Source organism: Ipomoea nil, unplaced genomic scaffold (assembly GCF_001879475.1).
Source record: "Ipomoea nil cultivar Tokyo-kokei standard unplaced genomic scaffold, Asagao_1.1 scaffold2805, whole genome shotgun sequence".
NCBI lineage: Eukaryota > Viridiplantae > Streptophyta > Magnoliopsida > Solanales > Convolvulaceae > Ipomoea > Ipomoea nil.
Window position 1 is genome coordinate 3,728,734 of NW_017619233.1, and position 13,638 is coordinate 3,742,371.

Below are 13,638 nucleotides of genomic sequence, written 5' to 3' on the forward strand. Positions count from 1 at the left end.
TGCACCCTCATCAACGATCATTGGCTTAGTCACCCGTACAACCCCAACCGTTGAATGGATTTAAGGTTTACTTGATAATAAATCACACAATTCCTTAAATAGTATATTGAAATCAAATTCCATAATCACTCAATTCTTGTAAAAAGTGAACATTGTTGCCTAATTAAGAATTATAGTAAAAGACACAAAATCAATTTTATAATTATTACGGAGTATAAATTTTTATTGTTGAGTAAGTTTGCAAGTGGAAAATTAGAACACTTACAAAAAAAAAGTTAAGAAATTGACTCAATTTTCTAAAGTCTATCCGCTTTCTTTGTTTCTTTCTTCTGTGTTGGGACGGCGGGCGCGAGCAGCGAGCCGTTGGGAAATGTATGCGCTCAATCTCCGTCCATCAATATACGAGTTCCCACGCTCGCCCAATCCCAGATCTTTACCACAGCTTCACTCGCACAACTCTACTTCCTTCCCTCTGCACCCACAAATCCCTTCTCCCACTCGATTCAGTCGGATTCCCATCACTTCTTCTACAACTTTCTTTTCTAATTTTCCGACGGATTCTCCGGAAAATGATGGAGACTACCTCAGCTCTGATTCAACTCTCAATGAGACCACATTGCCGTCTGGTTCGTCATTCCTTAATCTTATTAGTAAATTCGTATTAGTTAAATAAATAAATATGTTATTATTTCTGCACTTAAATATCGACCATTTCTCAAAATGAATCAAATTTGTGTAGGCAAGCAGTTCTTGGAAAACGCCTCGTGGATTGGTCTCGCCACTATTACTAGCAAAATTATGGTGATCTTTGTTTTGCTATCCGTCTACTCTATGTCTTTGTTCTCTCTTTTTCCCTCCTCATAAGAAAGGTGGAATTTGTATCTATGCCTATTGCCTATGCAGGGATTACTGCGGGAAATTGTAATGGCTTCGGTTTTCGGGATTGGGCCAGTAGCAATTGCATTTAGGTACATTTATCTTCTGTAGAATTGTTTTGAATGCTTCGTTTTGGCTGTGTTGCATGCTTTCTTGAGGAAGTTGATTTTAATACTTGAGCCAAATTTATGGTTGAGAGTGAGCTCAATTTTAGATATGCTTGGGTGCTGCCAGGATTTGCTGCATCTGTCCTTGGTGGTGAGTTCCTGAGATTGACGCAACATCATTTCCACTGTTTGTTTTAAATTGTATATTCTGCAAGTGAGCCATGATTAATTTTGGTTTCTTTTTTGGTCCTCTGAGGGAATGTTTGCATAAAACTTTGAAAACCCATCTTTCTAATATGTGTTTGTATACTTGTATACCTTTATCCAATATATTGCATACTGAGATTCATGTAGTTTTTTCAATTTGTGAAGAGGTTCCAACCTCTGTTGTTACATCATATCATAATGTATTATTCAAAACATTCCAATAGAGAGAATGCGGACGGATGAGGAAAGCCAATCTAATTTACAATCTCTCTCTCTCTCTCTCTCTCTCTCTCTCTCATGTTAACTAAAATTGTAGAGTTCTGGGGTGGTGTTTACTAGATAAACATATTATATGGTACTTTGTCACTTTAGTTGAAAACAAGTACAGCTGCTTTATCACTGCCTTTCTATTCTATGCAGGTGTAAATGGTCCAATCCATATTACAATGACTACAACTCTAAGGTTATGCATTGTCTCTCACTCTCTCCTGACAACTGAAGTTGTTATTCATTCATTGTCATTAAAATTTACTAGAATAAATACTAAGTATAGCACTCTCTTACATATACCACTGTAGTACAAGAGAATAAGAGATAGATTGTTACCAGTGTTGCATTAGGTTAAGTGATTACCGCATATTGATAATGTATGGAACTCAGTGAAAGGTCTTAAACAATTTAGCCAAGTTCCTAAATAGTTGTTTTCTTTAACTTTCTCTGTCAATGTTCTTCTGGGTTATCTTAATTTTTCATTTCAAGCTTCTGATTCACTCATCAGTAAACTTCCCGAGGAGCGTCAAAAGAAGCTATTTCAGCATACAAGTATCATCTTGTTCCTGGTATGCAAGCAAATTAAGCACTTGTATCATCTCATCTTCTGCTACTCTTAATTATGATCTAACAAGTAATGGTGCCACACAGGGAGGAAGTGTTTTTGCTGCTCTAGTATTCATATTTGCTGAGTTTATAATTCATGCTTATGCACCTGGGTAAGGTACTAAGGTTGAAGAGAGCTTTTCTCTAATAGAAATGAGAATAAATTTATAGGATTTAGCATTGCTAGGTGACTAACTTAGCCTACCATTCATAACATATGTAACTAACAAAATACAAAGCTGCATATCTGATTATCTGATTACTAAACTGTACTTTTATGGATTTATCTGATTACTAAACTGTATGGAAATTTTAAATGAAACTAATTTATCATTTGGGGCTGACCTATTAAAGCATATTTAGAGCCATGTATGTTCCTGGTGATTATATGTATTTTTCTTTTCCTTTTTAACTACGGAGTAATTTTTTTTATTCAGTTTATGGACCTTGGTAGACGGTGAAACAACTAGAGAAATAGCTATTAAGCAGGTAATTCTGGATTATAGAAGCACTGCTCATTTGGTTTTGTTGCTTCATTTTCTTAAGTCTGATGTTCCTCTATCATTCATCTCTTTTCAGTTGAAAGTAATGAGTTCCTGCATAGCTGTTGCTGGACCTATCGGACTTGGCTATGCATATATGAGGTACTCATTGTAATTTCAGTAGTTCATTGCAATAGTTATATGTGCACCTAACAATCTCTTCTTGCTCGCCCATTTGTGATTTTGTGGTTGCTTGAAACCAGTACAAGGGGTAAAAATGTCCTTCCTGCTATTTGCCCCACACTTTCTAGCTTGATCCTGATTGCCAGTGTGAGTTTCACCTTACAATTTTTTGTGCTCTTGTCCACCATTTTCTGCCAACTGAATTGGGAGATAAATCCACTTTTATGTTTCTTGCAGTGCATCTTTTATACTTTCAGTGGACAAGGAAATGCTCCTTATTATGGTAATGAAGGATTTCATTTATGTACTATATCCATATCCATATCCATATTCCATGTAACTGATAGTTATATCCATCTCAAATACATTATACAGGAGGGATTCTTTTGTCTTTTGGAGCTGCATTTGGCTTGTTTTTGCAATGGGTAATGCAGGTATCCCTCCTTTTTCTCCTCTTCAACTCCCACATCCCTTTCCCTTTCTAGGTTTGTAAGGTTAAGCACATTTATCTTCGTTCTTGTATATTGAGTATCTTTCTCACTCCTTTTTCTCCTAGTATCTCAGCTTCCTTGATGTGCATATGATATAAACTTATATGGATATGTCATCCTTGGGTTTCAGGCTCTAGTGCTTAAGGGAGCATGGCGTATCAATGTTCCATATCCACAGATGGATACATTAGCCATCTATGATGTCAGCAAGGTAAATGCCTTATGTCCTTTGCCTAGAAATGTTATGCTTATTTAACCAGTTGGTTGCTGCTTTTTTCTAATTATGCTATCATTTTTTTGTGCATAGTTTTTCTCATTGCTTCTGCCAGCAACATTTACTTCCAGCTTGGAGCATATTGCATCATTCACTGACCTATGTTTTGCCTCACGTGTACCTGGTGCAGTGGCAGGTCTCTCATGTAAGTTCTAGTTAAGTGATGTTTGAAACCACTCAACCATTGTCTAATGTCTATTAATCATGATTTCATTCTCTCAATTTTGCATGAACTCTTTTAAGTTTTTAAGTTGAATTTTATGATATTATGGAGTATTTCACTATCTAACAAACTTGAGTTTCAGATGCAAATCTTTTGGTGACTGCACCACTTGGACTACTTTCAAGCACAATTTTACTGCCACTTTTGCCTACTTTCTCCAAACTGGCAAAGGTGCTCATGTGATGCATTTTCCAATTGTAATTCGGTTATGCAATGATAGCTTATTTTATTTTTTATTTTTTGAATTTTTTCCCTGTCAGAGTGCATCCTGGACAGACCTCACCGAAAAGCTAAGAAGTGCTATTCTGCTATGCATGGTAGGTCTTTCACTGGGAAATAAGTAGTAGACCCTTTCGGGCTCCCTGGTTTGCTTATGTATACAACTGCCTGAATTCTGATAATCTTGGGCATTCCCCTTTCTGATTTGGTGCAGGTGGTTCTATTACCCATCTTGTCAACTGTGTCCACCTTAGCAGAACCAATAATCAGAGTCTTGTTTGAGCGTTTAGCATTTAATTCCTCTGCAACTTCTCTAGTAGCTTCACTTTTTATTTGTTGTAAGGATGTTCAGTGGAAATTTTTACAAGGAGCCCTATGCATATAATTTTTATGAATGCTCTCCAGGTACACATAACTTATTGACAAAAAATTTTGTTATGCAGATTCTATTGGCACACCATTCTTCATTGTTAGAGACCTGTTAGTTGCAGTCTTTTATTCCCTTGGAGATGGACAGAGGCCTGTTCTGGTTAGCATCAGTGCCATTGCTCTAAATGCCATACTGGACTGGTTTTTGGTCTGCAGATATTTCCTCGGAGGACAAGGGCTGGTAAGGTTCTTTATTTAACCACTGGATGGAAGAAAGTAAAAGAAAGGTTTTGACATTGACTTATTTTACATAAAGGCACTTTCAACGTCAGCCACAGCTGCACTTTCAGTTATTCTGATCCTTCTTCTTCAGAAGAAGCTAGCAGGTAAATTCTTGAAAATTGTGTGTCTGCAGATATTTCTTTGTTTATAAGAGAAAGGATTGGGTATTGCTAGGATACCCCGACAACCCGTGAATGATAGGGTATGAATATGCATCTCAACCTATCATGAATATACACATCAACTATTTTTTAAAATCATCAATTTTCTAAAAAATAGAGCATATGTGAAAGGAGAAATATGATAGGGAAATAATGGGGATCCAAGTTGCATGATCTTGGGAGCTAAAATCAAGGAATTACATGTTAATTGATTGATTATCCTCAATTTATTATTGCCTTTTCTATATTTTTATAGACTATAAATAACAGATTCCCTTAGAAGGGAGGGGCAAGAAGGATTAATTCTTATTATAATTACTATAGTATATCAATAAATTATTGTTTAAAAATAAATAAATAAATAATATAATTAATAAGGGAAAATGACACTTTTTCCTCCTAAGTTATATACTTATAGCACCTTTTCCCCCTCAATTATTTATGTAAGCACATTAGCCCCCTCAATTATTTTAAAAGTTGTGGTTTTTCCCCCTGATATATTAAATTGACATTTCTACCCTTAAAGTAAATATTTTATTTATTTTACTTCTCCAACAAATTATTGTGTATATGTAGCAATGACCACGGTTCGGTTCGAACTGAACCGGACACTATAGCAATCGAATTAAAAGTTTCCGGTTATGATTCAGATCTAGAATCCAATATTTAGATTTCAATTTATTAAATTTATGAACCAAAAAAACTGGATCATGAACCGTGAACCGGCGGTTTCGGATCCGGTTTGTGATTTTGAACCGTCTTTATTTTAAATTTTATTTTATTTTTTATTTTAAAATAGTCTAAATTCAACAATAAATGTATTTTATTTTTTCAGTTCGGAACATGAATCGACCATTTCGATTTGTGATTTTAATAAACTCTAAATATCGCGTTTTGATTCTAAATTGTAATTGGAATATTTTGGTTTGGTTGCTATAATATCTGTTTGGTTTGAACCAAATTATAGTAATAATTTGTTGGAGAAGAAAAATAAATGAAATATTTATTTTAAATATTTATTTTAAGGGTGAATATGTCCATTTAACATTTTAGGGGGGAAAAGAGCCACTTAAATAATTCAGGGGGGAAAAGTGCTATAAGTATATAACTCAGGGGGAAAAAGTGCCATTTTCCCAATTAATAATTAACAATTATTTTTATTTATTTGTTTAAATATCTACAAAAATTAATTTATTATTCGTTAAATGTAATTATTTTGTAGTTAGTAATTAATAATTATTATATTATTAATGAATTGTTTTTTTATAAAATATATGGATATGGATGTGGTTATATGTCTTTTTACATGTTAATCATTAATCATAAATAGCTAATTTTACCAAACATCTCTACAAACTGCAAAGACAATCCACTGGTTAAAACTGCTAACATCTAACCACTAACCTAATCGCTGATTGTGCCTAATGCGGTATCCCAGAAATACACAATATTTATCTTTCTCAACCGTGTCCACATCTATCCAATTTGTTTCTAGTATCATTTTATGTTTTTGGTGTAAACTTTTGCAGGAGTATTCCATTATGCTGAACTTATGTATCCTGCTTTTCTTCTAAGCATTTGTTGCCTCGTCTCAAGCCTTACTACTTCCATCACTCATGATTTATTGGTCCAAATGTTGACCTCAATCTGCAGGAAGAGGTTTGCCCCTCATCAATTTTCCAGCACAGCCCTTTTAAGATGTGTTAAGCTTTTCAATATATGCAATTTCTTTTAACCTGGGGATCTTGACTGTCTTTTTCAGGTTAGGTAGGGTGGTAGAAGCTTTATCCATTTGTTTGGCCAGTGCTACTGGAATCATCAGCTTCTTTGTTCCAGTTATATTGCTTTATTTTTCAGGATTTAAGATGCCTGGTTTATCAGGGTTGCTGGGCTGGTTAACCAATAAGCCAGAAACTGTTGCTTAATTCTCTTGCAATATGCCAAAAACAGAAAGCTCTGGAATCTGGATTATCATTGGGTAGTTGGTAAGTAGTTGTTAGCTGATTGGGCTAGTGGATTTGAGTAGTTGATAGCATTAGCTGATTTTAGAAAAGTACTTGGTAAATTGGCCGATAATTACATGTAAAATGACTCTATCAACACTAGGAATCAATTGGAGTTATTTTTTTTTTTTTTAAAAAACAATAACATTTTTGTAAATAACTCAAACTTTAAATTATTTTACCATATATATATATAATGGTTTTTTAATATTATAAAGTGCACTTTAGCAAAACTACAAAGTGCATTATTGATAAATCGTGAAAACTAAACTAAAAACCAAAACACAAAGCTAAATCATAAATACTATATTAAGACTGGAATGAGGACGGGATTGGAATGAGAAACACAACAGGACGTGAATAACTGAATAAGGAACACAAAAGAGATTTTCTCTCAACAATATAACAAAATACATAATATAGATGCTATAAAAATACTAGTAAAATGTTTCAAGACTCTTAAGAATATTGTCAATTTGTTGTACATCTAGATCCTAAGACATGGAAGCTCAAAAAAGTACCAACGCCAAGAAAACTCTACATGACTGATAGTGCAAACTTGGACAACCTAGCGACGCTTGTATATGCAAGGCTTGAGCTCAGGCCAATCAATTTCCCTTCCCTGCAACTTTTGCTTATCCTGCAATCAAAAGGAACCCACAACTAAATACAGGCACTCACTTCACAAAGAAACACAATTCGACTTCTGTGAAACCTGGAACAACCCAAAGAATATAACACTGTCAAATCAATAATTTACGAGTAAATCTTATCACCTTTTTCTTAAAGTAGAGGAGTACAAACATCTTATTGGAGAAATCCTGCACACCAAACATAGTACTCAGAAGTGATTTGTAGATTACCATTTATAATGAGAACAACAATCTGGAGAAAACATGTATACCTTAAGTACGGACGTATATCCAAGTTCACATACAGCTTTCACAAACTTCACAGGGTCTGCTCCCCCAGTATTTGGATCAAGTCTGCTCTTTACCTCGGCTATCAGGAGCCACCCACTGCATACACTCATCCACAAATAACGTAAGAAACTATAACATCAAGAAACCTCAAGATTTAGTACTTTGAATACCCAGGCTTAAGAACTCGATGAGCTTCTTGAAGATAGCTTGAATAGTTTATTCCCATCAGTGAAAGGCAAAACACAGCAACGTCCACAGAGGAGGAACCCAGAGGAGTCTGCAATGAAAAACGGGAAATTTAAAAGGAAGCCTGGCCAAATTCAGATAAAGACCAAACTCCCAGCTTATTCTAGACACTTAGCATTTCAATGTATTCAAGCAGATAATCGGAGGTGCATTCAGATAAACTTCAATGTCCACTAAAAGCACATACATCTGACATATCACAGGCTATAACCGAAGGATCATTTGACACAAGATCAATAGAGAAAACTTTATTCTTCACACTCCTTGAGAGCCGTGCATCTCCTGAAATGATAGAAGAACAAACAATATTGGCAGCAGTAGAAGCCACAACTTGGTGAAACTAAACTATCAAAGAATGCATTATATATATTATATATACATGGGGTTAGGACCATGCTTCTCAATTCTTACCACAGCCAAAGTCAGCCACTACTAAAGAAGGGTCGTGATCTTTGAGCCACTTCATCATTATGTTAACTGGCTGATCAGGCCAATGTGACATCTGTTCTTGGTACCCTGCATGATACTGGCCAGGTAAGTAAACATAAGTTAAGTAGAAAGCCAATAGATACACTGAAGGATGAACTGAGAAAAGAAAATTTTCATATCTAAAACATGTGAAAATAAAGGAAATTCAGATAGGATTACTCATTTGCAATGACATACATGGAAGACTGAAGTATATGCACAAGGACTAGCATTGGATATAAAAAGAAAATCAAACAGTGGTCGAAAAGCAAATAATACTTTATACTGTTTTTCTTCAGTACTGAAAACACAAGAGTGCTCCCATCAACAAGGATGTAATTACTTAGCAAGCATGATGATCATGCTAATTAGAGCTTGGGCCACAATGAGATTATTATGGCCCTGTTTGGTAACATAGTTAGCTTATCAGCCAATTTGGGCTTATTTGATCACTATTAGCTGACCACGGCAAATTATGCCCTGGACCTGTGTCCACAATGCCCAAAACGACGTCGTTTTTCAAAAAAAAACGCGTCATTTAGTTTATAAAAAAAAAAAAAAATCGCGCGTGTTTTGCCGTTAACGGCGTTATTTTTTTTGGATTATGAATGTACAATTATGCCGTTATGAATGTGCAGTTATGCCATTATGAATGTACAGTTATGCAGTTATGAAATTATGAACATAGAGCTCTAACATTATGAACTTACAATTATGAACATATAGTGATAAAATTATGACCATGGAGCTTTAAAATTGTGAATATAGAGCTTCGAAGATTATGAATGTACAGTTATGGAGTTATGAATATACAGTTATAGAGTTATGAATCTACAGTTATGGAGTTATGAATCTACAGTTATGAGATTATGAATCTACAGTTATGAGATTATGAATCTACAGTTATGAGATTATGAATGTACAGTTATTGATCGAATTATGAACAAAGAGCTCTGACATTATGAACTTACAATTATGAACATATAGTGATAAAATTATGAACATAGAGCTCTAAAATTGTGAACATAGAGCTTCGAAAATTATTAATGTACAATTATGGAGTTATGAATGTACAGTTATGGAGTTATGAATGTACAGTTATGGAGTTATGAATGTACAATTATAGAGTTATGAACGTACAATTATGGAGTTATGAATGTGCAGTTATTAACATATAATAATAAAATTATGAACATATACTTCTATAACGAAACGGTCTGAAATTTAGAAAAAAAAAAGGAGATAACCGTTACCCGTGTCCAGCGATTGTTAACTATTAGCTGTTTAACTTGGTTAAACATTCATTGGATTAATTAGCTTTCTATATAGCTTATTGCTCCAAAATGTTAAATTTTTTTGAGAAAGTCATTTTGCATGTATTCATGCTATAAGCTTACAACTAATTTACCAAACATCGTTCTACAATAAGCTAATGCTATCAAATACTCAAACCCACTACCCAATCGACTAACAATTATTTACCAAACACCATGTTTTGGATTTTGGATTTATTTACGGAGATTCGACATAGAAAGCAAACTTACCACACTAAACAACTGTGGATCTTGTTTGAAATAGTTGAGTGCCTCATCTCCACTGAATTAAAGGGACACAAAACAAAACTTTCATCAGATAATTTCAGCAAAAGGCTTAACTTTCATGCTAGGCTGTTATTACATAAATAAGAAGATATTTGTTAGAATAGCCTAGAAACAGGAGATAAACCGTTACGTATTAGGTTCAGTCATCGCCGCATCAAAAGCAGGGAAACTTACGAGCATGTGTAAAGCTTCTCATTAATCATACGGAAGTGTCCCCCTGACAATCTCGCCCTCATCTGCATAATCACGCCAATAATTACCAATTCCTCATATTATCGAAAGATAGATGGAGGGAGGAGGGAACCTTATCGATAAATGATGAAGTTTTGTTGGGTTTAGAGATGGTTTTGCTCTGCAAGGCGGAAACCGAGGATGAATCGCCGGATTTGTGCTTAGCAAAAGAAGCATTATCTCCGCTAGGAGGCGGAGAGGCGGCGGGTTTTTGGCGGCGCTTCCCTCTCTTCCTTTTACGATTCCGTGTGTCTTCCTTCATCACTGCTCGTCTGCTCCTCTCCGATTTCGGCCGACCTTCGTGTCTGTCTTGCCCGAGTGACTCTCTCAGGTAGTACAAATGGGTAATTTTTGGTCCTTTCTTCGGCCCACTACCCTTTTAATGGACTGCATAATTCCAATCGTTATACCTTACACCACGGCGCGCGTAGCACTTTGCGCTGCGCGCCTCCCAAAACGATGTCGTTTTGGGACCGTTTTAAGAGGCGCGGTAGGAAGTTGTTATGATTATGTATATTTGTTTATACAATTATGTATATTTGTCCATATAATTATGTATATTTGTTCATACAGTTATGTACATTTTTTATACAATTATGTACATCCAAATAAGAAAATTTGTATGTATTATGTTAAGAGTGTATGTGTATTATGTTAAAAGTTTATGTTTATTATGTATTATGTTAGATTATGTGTATTATCTTTTAAAAAGAGTATGTATATTTTGTTATATAATTATGTACATTCATGTATACAATTATGTGTATTCTAGTATAACATTATGTACATTTTTGAACATGGGTTTTTTTTAAAGAAAAATTAACTGCCATACACTGGGGTGAGAAATTTAAAAAAAAAAATTAAAATTAAAACGACGTCGTTTTGCATCTGGGCGCACAGTGCAACGCACTCCGTGGTGTAGGATATAAATTGCCGCATATGAGTGTTTGGTTAATCAATTTTTTTTATAATAGCTTATTTCTTCAAAACACTAAAATTCAAAAAACGGCTCAAAACAACTTTTTCGATCAATTTTTTGAAAAAATAAATTATACCTTTAAATGTCATTTTTCATTTAATCAACTAATATAGAGTTAATAACCAAAATGGTCCCTCAATTATACCGTAATTATCAATTTAGTCCTCAACTATTATTCTTACCTAATTTAATCCTTAACTATGTAATCTTTCTTCAATTTAGTCATCCGATTTGTTAACTAGTCTATTAGTTCAGGATTAAAATTAGAGACAAAAATATAATTCCATAACCTTTCTCCTTCATCTCCCATTTAACCGTGTCAAACCTTGCTGTTCCTTATACGGTGACTCAAGTGTTCACGTATTGATATATTCCTTGTGCTTCAGGAAATGCTCCAATATGATTCAGGAAATCTTCAGGAGTGCGTGTTGGGAAATAGATTGTTTAGTTCATTGTCTCCCTGGGAAGAGTTCTCAATGAACTTAATTGTGTGCAACAACTGCAAAACGTCGTTAATCCACAACCTCGGCACAGTTAAATGAAAGATGAAGGAGAAAGTTTATAGAATTACATTTTCATCATTAATTTTAACCATCAACAAACCGATAAGTTAACTGAGGACTAAATTAGGGAAAAATTACATAGTTGAGAACTTAATTGGGTAAGAATGGTAGTCGAGGATTAAATTGGTAATTACGGCATAATCGAGGGACCATTTTGGTTATTAACTCACTAATATATATAGCTAACAACTAATTTACCAAACATCTCTACGACCAACTAATGCTATCAACTAATCAAACCCACTAACTCAATCCGCTAACATCTATTTACCAAACACTCACAATATGTTAACGGAACTGTAGGTACATAATTTAAATGTCATTTTGAATCATGACCTACAATGAAATGTAGACCTTGGTCCATATGTGTGATAAATTATATCGTGGACTAGGGTCAACCTTGGTTCAAAATGGTGTTGCTTTATATTAAGTTTTAATTAGTGCATCATGTTTAAAACATTATCATATACTATGCTCATAATATTTGTTTTATATATTTATAAACTTAAACCTTAATATACATAAACAATAAACCACATGTATATCATATGTATTTTCATCTACACTATAATATCATAGTAAATTCATAATGTTGATTCTATATGTTCATAAAAAAACAAAATGTAATCTCTATAAACATTACACTACAAATAAATCCTTTATATAATAAAGCTATATGGTTTGGAAAATAATTAATGTTACAATTAATGCCACAACATCATTTATTATATAAAAAAAAAAAGAAAAAAAAAGCACAACATTTTAAAAATAAAATAGCTATATATTATATAATCATAAAAAAAATATACTTTTGAAAAGTAAAATAGCTATATATTATATAATCATATAAAAAATGTGTTCAATTAGAGTTTAAATTTACACATACAAAATTTGAAATTTGCTTTCTAAATGTAATGATCTTAGTTATTATTTGTATTGTGAAAATTATAATATAGATGAAATACAATTAAGAATAAATCAATGTAATTATGTAAATTATCTCTATAAATTTATTTGAATATGCACATAATTAGAGATTATATTAACCATACAAAATTATAATTTTAATTTTAACTTTAATTTTAATTGTAATTTTGTATTCTATAAAAATAATAAATACTTGACCAATGAAAGCTCAAAAATATTATTATATTAAATAATTTAAAATATTTTAATTTTTCTATTTTTTATTTATAATAACATAAATTTTTTCCCCTGCATCGCGCGGGTGAATTACTAGTCATGTTTAATAACATTAAGGACATATATAATGTAATGTCCATAAACATACAGATAAACCCGCTGAAATCAAACTTGTCGGATCACACATAAAATGCAGGCGAACGTGAAGTTATCTGGCAAATTATATCTTGCACCGCGGTGCATAATCAATTATGCACTACGCATCAAAACGATGTCGTTTTATTTTATTTAATGAAAAAAAACGACATCCGTTTTTTGCCGTTCCACACCCTTTCGTAAAAATAACTCTATTATTCAGTTTCATTTTGTATACACTGCAGTTTCAGTTCAACACAATTACAATTTCATTTCAATATACCTACAGTTTCATTTGATATTCATAGACCCAAATATGTAAAAATGTTATTTTATTTTATTTTATATACACTATAGTTTTATTAAAACACAATTACATGATCATTTTGATATAATTACAGTTTCATTATACAATATACACTCAAATATGTGAAATGTTATTCAGTTTCATTTTAAATACACTGCAGTTTCATTTCACCACAACTACAATATCAGTTTGATAACTCCAGTTTCATTTGTAATATAAAAATAATACGTGAGGCAGTATCGGTTTAGATATACTGTAGTGCATGTCAGTTGATAATTAACATACAAAA

The 13,638-nt window shown here is 33.3% G+C and overlaps 2 protein-coding genes across 5 annotated transcripts; one reads left to right on the forward strand and one right to left on the reverse strand.

The window, feature by feature from the left end:
- Positions 1 to 295: 295 nt before the first annotated feature.
- LOC109158201 (putative lipid II flippase MurJ) lies at positions 296 to 6,922 on the forward strand. 4 transcript variants are annotated; one of them, XM_019306080.1, is made up of 21 exons: positions 296 to 626; positions 740 to 801; positions 904 to 968; positions 1,091 to 1,134; positions 1,611 to 1,653; positions 1,969 to 2,029; positions 2,112 to 2,179; positions 2,504 to 2,555; positions 2,646 to 2,710; positions 2,812 to 2,878; positions 2,969 to 3,014; positions 3,107 to 3,165; positions 3,353 to 3,433; positions 3,552 to 3,651; positions 3,802 to 3,890; positions 3,980 to 4,036; positions 4,153 to 4,276; positions 4,382 to 4,548; positions 4,624 to 4,693; positions 6,280 to 6,409; positions 6,513 to 6,922. In XM_019306080.1, exons 1-21 carry the CDS (start codon positions 371 to 373, stop codon positions 6,673 to 6,675), a joined length of 1,869 nt encoding a protein of 622 aa, XP_019161625.1. In that variant the 5' UTR covers positions 296 to 370; the 3' UTR covers positions 6,676 to 6,922. The 4 variants fall into 4 exon arrangements, with proteins under 4 accessions (XP_019161625.1, XP_019161624.1, XP_019161627.1 ...); XM_019306079.1 differs by having other exon boundaries at positions 299 to 626; positions 3,530 to 3,641; XM_019306082.1 differs by lacking the exon at positions 1,091 to 1,134 and having other exon boundaries at positions 310 to 626; positions 740 to 968; positions 3,530 to 3,641.
- A 218-nt stretch (positions 6,923 to 7,140) lies between these two features.
- LOC109158204 (ribosomal RNA-processing protein 8) lies at positions 7,141 to 10,577 on the reverse strand. The gene is made up of 9 exons (XM_019306087.1): positions 10,296 to 10,577; positions 10,166 to 10,227; positions 9,935 to 9,986; positions 8,334 to 8,448; positions 8,110 to 8,204; positions 7,847 to 7,953; positions 7,658 to 7,772; positions 7,530 to 7,574; positions 7,141 to 7,393 (listed from the first exon to the last, which is right to left on the reverse strand). The coding sequence occupies exons 1-9, from the start codon at positions 10,482 to 10,484 to the stop codon at positions 7,322 to 7,324; spliced, it is 852 nt and encodes a 283-aa protein (XP_019161632.1). The 5' UTR covers positions 10,485 to 10,577; the 3' UTR covers positions 7,141 to 7,321.
- Between the last annotated feature and the right edge of the window lie 3,061 nt (positions 10,578 to 13,638).

Bases quoted from the DNA above. Each gene is read 5' to 3' on its own strand.
- LOC109158204 (XM_019306087.1), bottom strand. From the start codon at position 10,484: ATGAAGGAAGACACACGGAATCGTAAAAGGAAGAGAGGGAAGCGCCGC. The intron at 10,228-10,295 runs GTTCCCTCCTCC...GTGATTATGCAG, and splicing joins CTTCATCATTTATCGATAAG to ATGAGGGCGAGATTGTCAGG. The intron at 7,773-7,846 runs GTATTCAAAGTA...GAGTGTATGCAG, and splicing joins CATCGAGTTCTTAAGCCTGG to TGGGTGGCTCCTGATAGCCG.
- LOC109158201 (XM_019306079.1), top strand. From the start codon at position 371: ATGTATGCGCTCAATCTCCGTCCATCAATATACGAGTTCCCACGCTCG. The intron at 3,166-3,352 runs GTATCCCTCCTT...CTTGGGTTTCAG, and splicing joins TTTTGCAATGGGTAATGCAG to GCTCTAGTGCTTAAGGGAGC. The intron at 4,277-4,381 runs GTAAGGATGTTC...TTTGTTATGCAG, and splicing joins AGCTTCACTTTTTATTTGTT to ATTCTATTGGCACACCATTC.